This window comes from Choloepus didactylus, chromosome 2 (assembly GCF_015220235.1).
Source record: "Choloepus didactylus isolate mChoDid1 chromosome 2, mChoDid1.pri, whole genome shotgun sequence".
NCBI classification, from domain to species: Eukaryota; Metazoa; Chordata; class Mammalia; order Pilosa; family Megalonychidae; genus Choloepus; species Choloepus didactylus.
The window spans coordinates 179,208,726-179,222,920 of record NC_051308.1 but is presented as its reverse complement, the minus strand read 5'-3'; the positions used below and the strand labels follow the sequence as shown (position 1 = coordinate 179,222,920).

Genomic DNA, 14,195 nt, shown 5'->3' with positions numbered 1-14,195 from the left:
CTCTTTTCTCTTTTTACCAGACATGGAGATGACTTGATTGTAACGCCTTTTGCCCAGGTATGTATTATGCTGGCCCTTGTGTATCCTCACTGGGTCTCTGGTGTGGTTTCCAGAGCATGGCGTCTGAACCTGACCATTTGCTTGCTTTTGTTCCTAACCATTTAAAATATTTCCTTATAGGTCCTTGCCAGCTTGCGAAGTGTGAGAAACAACTTCACTATACTGACAAACCTTCATGGAACATCCAACAAGTAAGCACCGGGATTTTTGTGGAATTTAGATAAGCTATTTAATAATCTCTTCCATAAAGGCAAACATATCAAACAGCACTTTTCAAAAATGATTACTGCATGGAAATTTGTCATTTACAGTTAAGTTAGGATACACAAAGAAGTTTGAAAATAGGATATTTAGAACTATTAAGATATTAGAGATCATCTTATTTATCTTTTTATCTGTCTTAGTTTTCTGGCTATTATGACAAAGAGCACACAGTGGGTTGGCTTAACAACAGGAATGTATTGACTCATAGTTTCAGAGGCTAGAAGGCTTGTATCTTCCCAGGATTATTAGCATTCCGGCTGGCCGGCAATCCCTGGTTTTCCCATCACATGGTGATGTCCTATCTTTTCTCTTCTGGGTTCTATTGACTGCCAGCTTCCACTTCTCCATATGGCTTTCTGTCATAAAGCCTCTAATAATAGGATTAAGACCCAACTTCACTCAGTTGGGCCAAAACTTAACTGAAAATAGCATCTTCAAAAGTTCCTATTTACAATGGGTTCACACCCACAGGAATGCATAAATGTTAAGAAAATGTTTGTTTCTTTATTTTTCTGGGGTATGTAATTCAACCTTCACAAAACCCTTAACAGCATATAGTAGAAGTTCAGTAAATGGAAGAATGAAGTGAGGATTTTTTGTTAACTTTTATATTTACCACTTTGGAAAGTACATTTAACAATAATGGTCATAAATTCCATTAAAATTGTTTTGGATTGAGCTATTAATGAATTCAGAAATTCATACTTAAACCTGAAGCTACCAAAAAAAATTTCTAGTCAAAATTGCCTATGAAGTTTGATGAATAAGGTCAGAGAATGGTCTTGTCTACTCCTCTGCCATCAACTAACTACATGACCTTGTTCATCTCAATTAACATTGCTGTACCTTGGATTCCTCATCTTAGAGTGGAGGATTTGTATTGAATATTCTCTGCAGTAACTTTCTTCTCTAAAATCATATCAGTTGATGAATCTGGTCTAAGCGCTATGCAATCCATCATTCTACATGTTTTAAAAGATCCTCTCGGGACATGCTATCACCAAGTTGGCAGTGTGTGATGATTAAGTGCATGTGACAACCTGGCCAGTTTATGGTGCCCTGCTGCTTGGTCAAGCAAGTACTGGCCTGATTGTTACTGTGAGGATAATTTTATTGCATCTATGGTTGATTACATCTACAATCAACTGAGGAGACTGCCTTCAACAATGAGAGAAGTCTCATCCAATCAATTGGAGGCTTTAAAGGAGAAGTGATGATTTCAGAAGTCAGAAGAAAGAATTTCCATCTCTACTTTAGCCAGCCAGCTTCTCCTGGGGAATTCATCAAAAACCTTCATCAGAGTTCCCAGCTTGCAGCCTGCCCAATGGAATTTGGACTTGCCTATCCCCACGGTCTTGTGAGACAACTCTTGTAAAAATCTCATAATGATTACAGACATCTCCTGTCAGTTCTATTTCTCTAGAGAACCGTGAATAACACATCTTTGGTACCAGGAATTGTTCCTGAGAAACAGAATCTTAAGGATGAGATTTCTGAGTTGGTTTTAGGGTTTTTGGAATTGGTTCTCTAATCTAATTAGATTCAAAAGCACTGGTGACTGTATTTCCAGTAATCAAGACGACACTGATGGTTCATGGTGTGAGTTGGCAATAGAAATATGTGAAACATCACCACTGGATACAGCTATTCAAATGCTTATAAGACGCAAGTCTCTCAGTGAGAGTGTTTTTGACACCTTAATAGAGTTTTGTGGAGTTAAAAGGTATAATGATATTGGCTGGTTGTTTCTAAATATGATGCAGACAGGTATAAAAGAAAAGAATGAGATTAAGCCTTCAAATTTGCAACTTAAGTGCCCCATTAAGGACATGAAAGTTTCTATGTGTGCCCTGAAAGAAACTCTTATTTTGTGTAGCTGCAGACTTCATATTTCTTGAGACCAGACCGAGGGTCTCATTGTGCAAGTTGCTGAACTACAACATAAACTAAATTCCCAACCTTTCAGGGTGTCTGAAGTGAGGGCATTGATTGGAAAGTAATGGGATCCTGAAAATTGGAATGGGGACATATGGGTTGATAATGATTGTGGTGGGGATATTGAAACACTAGATTTTGCCGAGTCTTTGCCAGATAAGCCTGCATTGGTTTGCCTTTAGAAATCAGCCTCCCAACCTCCAATCTGGCCTGAGGAATCTGCCATCCAACTTCCACATGAAGAGATTAACCCTGCTGTGCCTGATGTGCCTGTAACTATCTCCCCTGAGCAAACAGCCCTCACTCTTCTGTCTGAAGAGAGTAATCCTGTTTTACCAGATGAAATTGCAATGGAGTGCCCTAAGCCTCCCCAGACACTTCTAATTCTTCTCATGACCCACACCCACCATGCCTCTTTGCTTCTAGACCTATAATTAGACTGAAGTCCCAACAGACCCTAAAGTTGAGGTACAAAGTGTGACCCATGAGGACATGCACTACTCTCCAACAGAACTACATGATTTCCCAGAAATCAAGGGAATGGATAATTAGGCTGGGGGATAATGGTGGAAGGAATACAAAGTTGGATCAGGCTGAATTTATTGATATGGGCCCACTAAGCAGAGATTCTGGATTCAATGTTGTAGCTCAAGGGGATAGAAAGGGCTCTACCAGTTTGTTCAGTGGACCAAAAGGTGGTTGACATTACCTGAGGTCGAAATGCCAGAACCACCCTGGCATAATGTCAATGAGGGGACTCAAAGGCTTAGAGAGATTGGAATGTTAGAGTGGATTTATCGTGTAAGACCTGCTCAACCACCCCAGGAATGTCCAGAGGACATACGTTTCACCAGGACTGTGAGGAATAAATTTGTGAGACTAACTCTGTCATCCCTGAAGAGCTTTGTGGCTTCTATTCTCTCTAGGTCAGTGTTCTGGTTTGCTAAAGCTGCTGAAATGCAAAACACCAGAAATGGATTGGCTTCTACAATGGGGATTCATTAGTTCACAAATTTATAGTTCTAATGCCATGAAAATGTCCTAATTAAGGCATCAATAGGATGACACCTTCTCTGAAGAAAGGCCAAGGGCATCTGGGGTTTCTCTGTCACATTGGAAGGCAGATGACCGGAGTCTGCTGGGCCTCTCCTGGGGTTTGCTTCTGGTTTCCATTGCTTTCTCCAACATATCTCTGGGCTTCTGTCTTAGCTTCTGTCACTCAGCTCCTGTGCTTGTTTCTCCCAGAGTGTTTCTCTCTAAGCATCTGGGGGTCCTCTCTTAGTTTTTCTGGGTGACACTCTGGATTTCATTTCTTAGCTTCTCTCCTAGTTTTGGTTTCAACGGCTGTCTCCTAAGTGCCTCTGGGCATTTCTCTCAGGTGTCTCTGAGCTTTCTTCAGAATGTCTCTGTCTTTTATCCTCTCATAGAGGACTCCAGTAAAGGTGATTAAGACCCATCTTGAATGGGCAGGGTCACATCTCCATGGAAACAATCTAAACAAAATATCCCATCCACAATAGACCTGCACCCACAAGATTGGATTAAAAGAACATGGCTTTTGTTGGGTACATAATAGATTCAAACCAGCACAGTCAGATGTTACTATGGGAACTACTGTCACTGACCTGGGGTCCTTAAACACAATGGGGATGAACAGATCCCTGGTTGGCAGAAGCCAAGAGACAGCAGAAAGACAAGGTGGGCATGGCTACAATAATGGACAGCAGATTCAAAGCAGCAAACAAAATAGTCTGACTCTCATAGACTTATGGCATTGGCTAGTAAATAAAAGGGGATGCAGAAGTAAAATAGACAAGCAGTCTACCAATTTCTTACTTGATCTGTATAAGCAGAAGTGTTCTAAGTCAAGTCAACAAAAGTCTAACTTGAATTACAGAAACAGTGAGTCACAGCCCCTTAATTAATTCCCAGAGTTGGGACAGTTTACATACTCAGAGTCCATTGATGAAGGAAAGGCTAAGCCCCCTTGGGGAATGGACTCTGTTAACTACCAAAAATTTATTCTGTTAATCTTTATACCATGCTTCCCCAAAGAGACCTATGGCCTTTTACCAGGGTAACTGTGCCTTGGGGAAAAGGAAAGGATCAGACATTTGGGGGATTTATTAGACACTGACTCAGAAGTGACATCAATTCCAGGAGACCTAAAATGTCACTGTGACCCACCAGAGTAGGGGCTTATGGAGGTCAGGTGATCAATGGAGATTTAGGTTAAGCCCATCTCACAGTGGGTCCAGTGGGTCCCAAGACCATTCTGTGGTTAGTTCCCCAGTCCTGGAATGCATAATTGGAATAGACATACTCAGCAACTGGCAGAATCTCCTGACTTGTGGAGTGAGAGCTATTATGGCAGGAAAGGCCAAGTGGAGGCCACTTGAACTGCCTCTACACAGCAAAATAGTAAATCAAAAGTGGTATCAGATTTCTGGAGGTACTGCAGAGATTAGTGCCACCATCAACAACTTGTAGAATGCAGGTGTGGTGATTCCCATCACATCCCCACTTAACGCTCCTATTTGGCTTGTGCAAAAAAACAGATCTTGGAAGATGACAGTGGATTATCATAAACTTAACCAGGTGGTGACTCAAATTACAGCTGCTGTTCCAGACGTGGTATTGTTGCTTGAGCAAATCAACCCTCCCCAGTGAATAGTATGCAGCGATTGATCTAGCAAACACTTTTATCTCAATTTCTGTGAGTAAAGACCACAAGAAACAGTTTCTTTCAGCTGTCAGGGTCAGGAATACACCTTCACTGTCCTACCTCAGGGGTATTTCAACTCTTCAGCCCTATGTCATAATCTAGTCTGCATGGACATTGATCATCTCTCCCTCCCATAAGACATCACACTTATCATTATATTGATGATATATGTTGGTTCGATCTAGTGAGCAAGAAGTAGCAACTACTCTGGACTTATTAGTAAGGCATTTTTATGTCAGAGGGTGGGAGGCAAATCCAACAAAAATACAGGTGCCTTCTACCTCAGTGTAAGTTCCTAGTATCCAGTGTGTGGGGTATGTAGAGATACACCTTCTAAGGTATAAGATAAACTGTTTCATCTCTCCTTCCTGCTAACCAAAAGAGAGGCACAGCGCCTAGTTGGCCTCTTGGGATTTTGGAGACAACACATTCCTCATTTTGGAGTGATACTCCAGCCCATTTACCAAGTGACCCAAAAAGCTACCTATTTTGAGTGGGGACCAGAATAAGAGGATGCTCTGCAACAAGCCCAGGCTTCTGTGCAAGCTGCTCTGCCACTTGGGCCATATGATCCAGAAGATCCAATGGTGCTGGAAGTGTCAGTGACAAATAGAGATGCTTTCTGGAGCCTTTGGCAGGCCCCTTTAGTAGAATCTCAATGCAGACCCTTAGGATCTTGGACAAAAGTCTTGCCATCCTCTGCAGATAACTACTCTCCTTTTGAGAAACAACTTTTGGCCTGTTAATGGGCCTTAGTAGAGACAAACGCTTAACCATGGCTACCAAGTTACCATGAGACCTGAGTCGACTATCATGAACTGGGTATTGTCTGACTCACCAAGTCATAAAATTAGGCATGCACAGCAGCACTCCATCATAAAATGGAAATTGATTATAAAAGATAGGGCTCAACAGTTCCTGAAGACACAAGTAAGTTACATGAGGAAGTGCCCCAAATGCCCATGGCCCCCAAACCTGCCACATTACCTTCTATTTCCCATCGCACAGCTATGGCCTCTAGGGGAGTTCTTTACAATCAGTTGACTGAGGAAGAGAAAACTTGGGCCTTGTTTACAGATGGTTCTATGCAATATACAGGTACCACCCAGAAGTGGATAGTTGCAGCACTATAGCTCTTATGTGGGGTGTTTCTGAAGGACAGTGGTGAGGTGAACTCCTCCCAGTGGGTGGAATAACCAGGTGCACCTGGTTATTCATTTTGCTTGGGAGGAGAAATGGTTGGAGGTGCATTTGTATATTGATTCATGGGCCAATGGTTTAGCAGGATGGTCAAAGACTTGGAAAGAATGAGATTGGAGAATTGGTGACAAAGAGGTCTGGGAAGAAGTATGTGGATAGACCTTTCTGAGTGGGCAAAATAAATGAAGATATTTGTGTCCTATGTGAATGCTCACCAGAGAATGACTTCAGCAGAGAAGTATTTTAATAATCAAGTGGATAAGAACACTCGTTCTGTAGATTCCAGTTGGCCTCTTTCTCCAGCCACTGCTGTCATTGCCCCATGGGATAATGAACAAAATGACCATGATGGTAGGGATGGAGATTATGCATGTACTCACCAACATGGACTTCCACTCACCAAGGCCAACCTGGCTACAACCACTTCTGAGTGCCCAATCTGCCTGCAGGAGAGATCAACGCTTGGTCCCCAAGTGATCAGCCTGGTTTCTGGTGGCAAGTTGATTACATTGGAACACTTTCCTCATGGAATGGAGAGTGTTTTGTTCTAACTGGAATAGACACAAACTCTGGATATGGGTTTACATTCTCTGCACACCATACTTCTGCCAAAACTACCATTTGTGAACTTACAGCATCTGTTATACACTGTCATGACATTCCCCACAACATTGCTTCTGATCAAGGAACCCACTTCACAACAAATGAAGGGTTGTAATGGACACATGTTCATGGAATTCACTGGTTTTACCATGTTTCCCATCATCCTGAGGCAGCTGGACTAATAGAAGAGTGGAATGACCTTTTGAAGACTCAATTATGGTGCCAACTAGGTGGCAATACCTTGCAGGGCAGAGGCAATGTTCTCCAGGAAGCTATGTATGCTTTAATTCAGCATCACTCTGTGGTGCTGTTTCTCCCATAGCCAGGATTCACAAGTCCAGGAATCAAGGGGTGGTGGGGAGAGGCACCACTCATGATTACCCCTAATGATCCATTAGAAAAATTTTTGCTTCCTGTCTCTGCAAACTTACGGTATGCTGGTCTATACAGGTTTTAGTTCAAAAAGGAGGAGTACTTCCACCAGGAGACACAATAGTGATTCCATTGACTTGGAAGTTAAGACTGACTCTAGCCATTTGAGGCTTCTCATGCCTCTGCATCAAAAGGCAAACAAGGGAATTGCTGTACTCGCTGGGGTGATTGATCCTGACTATTAAGGGGAAATAGGACTGCAACTACACAGTGGAGGTTAAGAAGAGTTTACCTGGAATACAAGAGATCTCTTAGGGTGTCTCTTAGTGCCACAATGCCCTAAGTGGAAAACTAAAACAATCAAACCAGGCAGGACTACCAATGGCTCAGACACTTCAGGAATGAAGGTTTGGGTCACCCCATCAGGCAAAGAACCATGGCCAGCTGAGGTTTTTGCTGCAGATAAAGGCAATATGGAATGGGTAGTGGAAGAAGGTAGTTATAAGTATGATCTAAGACCATGTACCCACTTACAGAAACAATAGGATTATAATAGCTATGAATATTTCTTCCTTGTTTTGTTATGGGTATGTTTGTATATGCACATAAAGCAAATATCTGTTTTCTTTCTTATCTTACCCCCTTATCATATGGCATAAGTTGTAATAGCTTTATAGTATAGTATTTAAGTTATAGGATATCAAGTTTAAAAGTAAATATTACCCAAGGGCCTGCACCCTATTCTGGAAAGAGCTAATGCATTTCTGGTTGGATGCAGGATAATTGAATATTGTTAGGTGAAAAAGTGACTGTTAGTGGATTTTTTTAGGGAGTAAGTGTGTTTAAGGAGATGCATATTGCTGCCAGGTTGAGAAGGAGTGGACCGTGATGCTCAAGTTCATGTGTCAACTTGACCAGTTTATGGTGCCCAGTTGTTTGGTCAAATAAGCACTATCTTGATTGTACCCATGGAGATATTTTGTGGACTTAAATCACTGGTAAGTTGATTGCATCTATTGCTGATTATATCAACAACCAACTGAGGAGATTGCCTTCAACAGTGAGAGAAGTCTCATCCAATCAATTGAAGACTTTAAAGGAGAAGCAATGATTTCAGCTTTCAGAAGAGAGAATTTCCGTCTCTACACCAGCCTGCTTCTCCTGGGGAATTCACACAGGGGATCCTAATTAAGATTAAGTGCTGATTTCTCATCAGAAACCATGGAGATGGGAAGGCAGTAGTACAACATATTTAAGGTACTTAAAAAGAAAACTGCCAGCCTCCAAGAAGGCTATATCTGGTAAAAATGTCCTTCAAAAATGAGGGAGAGTTTAAGACATTCTAGTCACAGATAAAAACTGAGCGATTTTGTCACCAAGAGATCTGCTCTACAAAAAAATGCCAAAAGAGTTCTTCCAGTTGAAAGGAAAGTACAATAGATAGTAGGTTGGAGTAGAATGAATAATTAAAGGTCTCCGTTAAAGGAAATTACATGGGTAAATGCAAACCTGAGAATATTTTGTCCTCAGTATGTAACTTTACCCTTTATTTGCTATAAGATTTAGAATATAATTGAGTGAGAAATAATCATATTTTAATGTTATGGGCATTCAAAATATAGAGAGGTAATATGTGGCAAAAACAACATAAAAAGGGGAAATGGAACGGTGAGTATAGGAATGGGTATAGGAACAGAGAGGTATAGGAACAGTGTATGACACTGAAGCTAAGTTGGTATTTTTTTCAAATTACTAGGTTAGGTTACATCACAAAAGATCAACTATACACAAAATAAAGTGGCAATAAAGGAAAAGACGGATATAAAAGATTTAAGGCATATAAGAAGCAAAGGACAAAATGGCAGAAGTCAGTCCAGCCTTATCAGTATAATTACACTGGATGTAAATGGATTGGCAAAATCCAACATGCTTTCATGATAAAAACAAAAACAAAAACAAACAAACAAAAAAAACCCTTACTAAAATAGCAATAAAAGGTAAGTTCCTTAACATGATAAAGGGAAAACATATAAAAAACATGACTCTCCTTATATTCAACAGTGAAAGACGGAAAAACTTCCCCCTCAGATTAGGAAAAAGACAAAGATGCCCACTTTTATCACTGCTATTCAACATTGCACTGGAAATCCTTCCAGACCAATTAGGTAAAAAAGGAAAGAAAGAAAGAAAGAAAGAAAAGACATCCAAATCAGAAAGGAAAAAGTAAATTCTATCTCTTTTCACAGTTGACATGGTCCTTTATATAGAATATCCCAAAAAAATCCACAAAAAACTACTACAATTGATAAATAAATTAAACAAAATTGTTGGCTACAAGATTAACACTTAAAAATCAGCTGTGTTTCTATACACCACCAAAGAATATTTTGAAATTGAAATTTTAAAAATCCCACTCACAATATTTCAAAAAAGAATAAAATACCTAGGAATAAAATTAACTAAGAGGTGAAGGACTTGTACACTGAAAACTACAAAACATTGCTGAAAGAAATAAAAATGACCGAAATAAATGGCAACAAACCCTGTGTTGTTGGAAGGATTGGAATGCTTAATATTATTAAGATGTCAATATTACCCAAAGCTACAGCTTCAATGTATCAAAATCCCAGCAACCTCATTTGCAGAAATGGAAAGTTTGATCCTCAAATTCATATGAAATTGCAAGGGGCCCAGAATAGCCAAATCAGTACTGCAAAGGAAGAATCAAGTTGGAGGTCTCAAACTTCCTCATTTCAATACTTACCAAAAAGCCAGAGAAATCAAAAGAGTATGGTACTGGAATAAAGACAGACACATAGACCAATGGAATAGAATTGAGAGTTCAGAAACAAACCCACACGTCTATGGCCAACAGTTTTTTTTTTTTTTTTCTATTAGAGGAGTTATGGGTTCAGAGATAAATTATGCAAAAAATACAGGGTTCCCATATATGATCAACCGACTTTTGAAAAGGGTGCCAACATTAATTGGGGAAAGAATGATCTCATCAGGAAATGATGTTGGGAAAACTGGATATCTACATGCAAAAGGATGAAGTTAGACCCTTACCTCACATCCCATAAAAAATTAACTCTAAATCAAGGACCAAAATATAAGAACTAAAACCATAAAACTAGAAAAAAGCACAGGAAGAACCTTCATAACATTGGATTTGGTAGTGATTTCTAAGATATAACATCAGAAGCACAAGCAACATATGAAAAAATAGGTAAAATGGACTTTATCCAAATTAAAAATGTTTGTACACAAGACACAGTCAACAAAGTGAAAAGAAAACCCACAGAATGGGAGAAAATAATTCTGAAATATACATCTGATAATTTAATATCTAGAGTATATAAAGAACTGCTACCACTCAACAACAAAGACAAATAACCTAATTTAAAAAAAAATGAGCTAAGGGCTTGAACAGACATTTCTCTAAAGAAGATATACAAAGAGATAATAAGCATCTGAAAAGGCGGTCAACATACTTAGGTATCAGGGGAATGTAAACTAAAACCACAATGAGATACCACTTCATACCCAGTAAGATGGCAATAGCTAAAAAATAAAAAAGAAAAGAAAACAATAAGTGTTAACAAGGATGTGGAGAAATAGGAACACTTATACATTGCTGGTGGCACTGTGGAATGGTGCAGCCATTGTGGAAATAAGTTCAGCACTTCCTCAAAAATTTGAAAATAAAATTACCATAATGACTCAGCTATCCCACTTCCTGGGATAGACCCAAAAGAATTGAAAACAGGGACTAACAGATGTTCATACACCAATGCTCATAGCAGCATTATTCACAATAGCCAAAAGGTAGAAGCAACCTAAGTGTCTATCAATGGTTGAATGGATAAACAAAATGTAGTATACCCATATGATGGAATATAATTTGGCCATAAAAAGGAATGAAGTTCTAGTGCATGCTGCAACATGGATAAATCTTGAAGACATGTTGAGTGAAACAAGCCAGACACAAAAGGATAAATATAGTATGATCTTGCTTATATGAAATACCTTCAAGAAGAAAACTTCATAGAGATAGATGGTGGTTTCTAGGTTACATGGTGGGAGGGAGGGGGGCAATGAGGCAAGAAGAGGAAGTTTTACCTTAATGGATGAGTAGTTTCTCTTGAGGTGATGAAAAAGGAGTGGTAATGAATGTTAGTGACGGTAGCACATATTGTGAATATAATGGATACTTCTGAATTGTACACTTAAACGTGGTTAAAATGGGAAATTTTGTGCTCTATATTGGTTATTGTAAAAAAAGTATCAGGACATTGATGATCCTGGAATAGTAGAGCTGGAAGAAGTTTTTGAGACCATTGATTCAACCCCTTCATTTTGCAGAAGGAGAAACTCAGGCCAGCAGCAATCCAGTGATTTGCTAAAAACTGTGTACAGGTTAGAGACACACCAGGGCCAAACCCTAAATCTCCTGAGTTTTTAAGAGTGTTGACTACAGAATACTGTACTTGCAACTGTTTGTGAAAGTATTAGTTGATGTTCCATTTTGCTTTTATCCATATGTTCATAAATGGGTTTGTTAAAAGTGGAAATAGGAAGATAGCAGATTAGGAAAAACAAAGCAAAATTCTCCTCTATGAAAAACACTAGATAAAGGACAGAAAGCACTCCAGAACAGCATTTCTAGAGTTCCAGGGGCTGTGTAGGGACTTCTACACCACATAGTGAGTATGTAGCTGGAAAAGCCAAGAGACTGCATTTAAGACCAGTGAGTGTTTGGCCCAGAACGCCACTGGGGAATGGATAATTTGAGCCAGCTGATGAGCGTGGAGGGGAGCAGTCTTCCATGCCCTGTGCACCCTCCTCAGCACTTTACTGGAGTGATAACCCCTCACAGACCCACAGCCAAGAGCCCCCATGCCAGAGACTGGTAGTCTGAGCAGGTAGATGACTGCAGAAGGGGGCAGCTTTCCATGCCCCATGCAACCATCTTAGCAGTTGGCTGGGGAGATAACACTTCACAGCCCCATGGCTGCCAGGCTGCTGGCCACCGAGCATGGAGCGAGACGCTTTCTACGCCCCATCTCTGCAGTTGGCTGAGGAGATAACCCTTCACAGCCCTGCAGCTGAGAGCTCCCTTGAGGGAATTCGGGATTCGGTGGACTTGTGACAGCATCCATACTTCCTCCACAGAAGCTGTGGTGTGCACAGCCTAAAGCAAGGGCAACACACAGAAGTGCCGGGAGCCCTCCCACAGTTTCAGGGACTCACAGGCACATGGCAGACAGGGACTGTGGGGCATTGGAGCTGGAAGGTGAGATGCACAGCTCTGCAGTCCCAGAGTACTCCATCTGCAGTCCTGGGAACAACCAGCACAACTGTGTCCTGGGGTGAACTCCTTGTCAGACTGTACAGGGCATGTCTCCCATCCACAGGGCTGGCAGTCCTCAGTGCACATGGAAAATTGGTGCACTGATTGGAATTCCACATGGTTTGGACCCACACTCAGCGCATAGATGAAGTTAGGGGAGAACTGGCTTGAGGGTAAGAGGTGGCTCAAGGGTGCCATCTGCTGGTAGGACAGAGAAAGTTCACTCCACCAAGCAGTAGCTCTGCCAAATTACAGATAAATGTTCAAATAATCCTTCATATCCTAGAAGAACCCTATCAAGATAAGCAAATGCCAAGAGGCCAAAAACAACAGAAAATTATAAACCAAATGAGGAAACCAGAAGATATGGACAACCCAAATGTCTAAATTAGAAAGCAAGAGGAGACACAGACCTTGGAGCAATTAATCAAAGAAGTATACATAAACATCACAGCTAAGGATATAAACGACATCAAGAAGACCCCAGAAGAGCATAAAGCAGAATTTGCAAGCATAAATAAAAAAATAACAGCTCTTATGGAAATAAAATATACTGATGATCAAATTAAAAATATTCTTGAGACATGTAACAGCAGATTTGAAGAGGTAGAGGAAAGAATTAGCAAACTCGAGGATAGAGCAATTCAATGTGAAAGCACAAAAGAAGGAGTGGTGAAAAAAATAAAAAAATTTGAAGTGGATCTCAGCAAATGATGGACAACATGAAGCTCACAAATATAAGAATCATTGGTGTTCCAGAAGGTGAAGAAAAGAGTAAAGGGGTAGGAAGAGTATTAGAAGATATTGTTGGGGAAAACTTCGCAACCCTTCTGAACAGCATAAATATGCAAATTAAAGATGCCCAACAAACTCCAAATAGAATAAATCTATAAAACCCAATCCAAACATATTCTGATCAGATTGTCAAATGCTGAAGAGAAGGAGCAACTTCTGAAAGCAGCAAGAGAGAAATGACTCACCACATAAAAGGGAAACAACATAAGACTAAGTACTGACTACTCAGTGGGCAACATGGAGGTGAGAAGGCAGTGGTATGACATATTTAAAATTCTGAAAGAGAAAAATTGCAAGACAAGAATTCTTTATCCAGAAAAGCTCTCCTTCAAAATTGAGGGAGAGCTTAAAATTTTCACAGAAAAACAACTGCTAAGAGAATTTGTTATCAAGAGACCTGCCCTACAAGAAATGCTAAAGGGACCTGTACCACTGAGAATAAAAGACAGGAGAGAGAGGCCTGGAGAAAAGCGCAGAACTGAAGAGTATTAGTAAGGTAACTTAAAGGAAATAAAGAAAGAGGGAAAAAATAGATCTGACACCTCAAAACCAAAGGATAAGATGGCTGATTCAAGAACTGCCTTCACAGTAATGACATTGAATGTGAACGGGTTAAACTCCCCAATTAAAAGATATAGATTGGCAGAATGGATTTAAAAATATGAACCATCAATATCCTGTTTACAAGAGACTCACCTTAGACCCAGTAACACAAAGAGACTGAAAGTGAAATGATGGGAAAAAAAGTGTTACACACAAGCTAGAGGCAAAAGAAAGCAGGGTTAGCAATACTAATTTCACATAAAATAGACTGTAAATGCAAGGATGTCATAAGAGACAAAGAAGGACACTATATACTAATAAAAGGGACAATTCACCAAGAGGAAA

General features: G+C 40.2%; 1 protein-coding gene across 3 annotated transcripts in view; it reads left to right on the top strand.

Annotated features, from left to right (window-relative positions):
• The window catches only part of PDE4B (phosphodiesterase 4B), a 528,481-nt gene that overhangs the window by 390,233 nt on the left and 124,053 nt on the right, over nt 1-14,195 (top strand). For all 3 annotated transcript variants that reach the window (XM_037826990.1, XM_037826991.1, XM_037826992.1), the window contains 2 exons: nt 21-57; nt 181-251. In XM_037826990.1, coding sequence (XP_037682918.1) covers nt 21-57; nt 181-251 — 108 coding nt within the window. The remainder of the gene's footprint in view (nt 1-20; nt 58-180; nt 252-14,195) is intronic.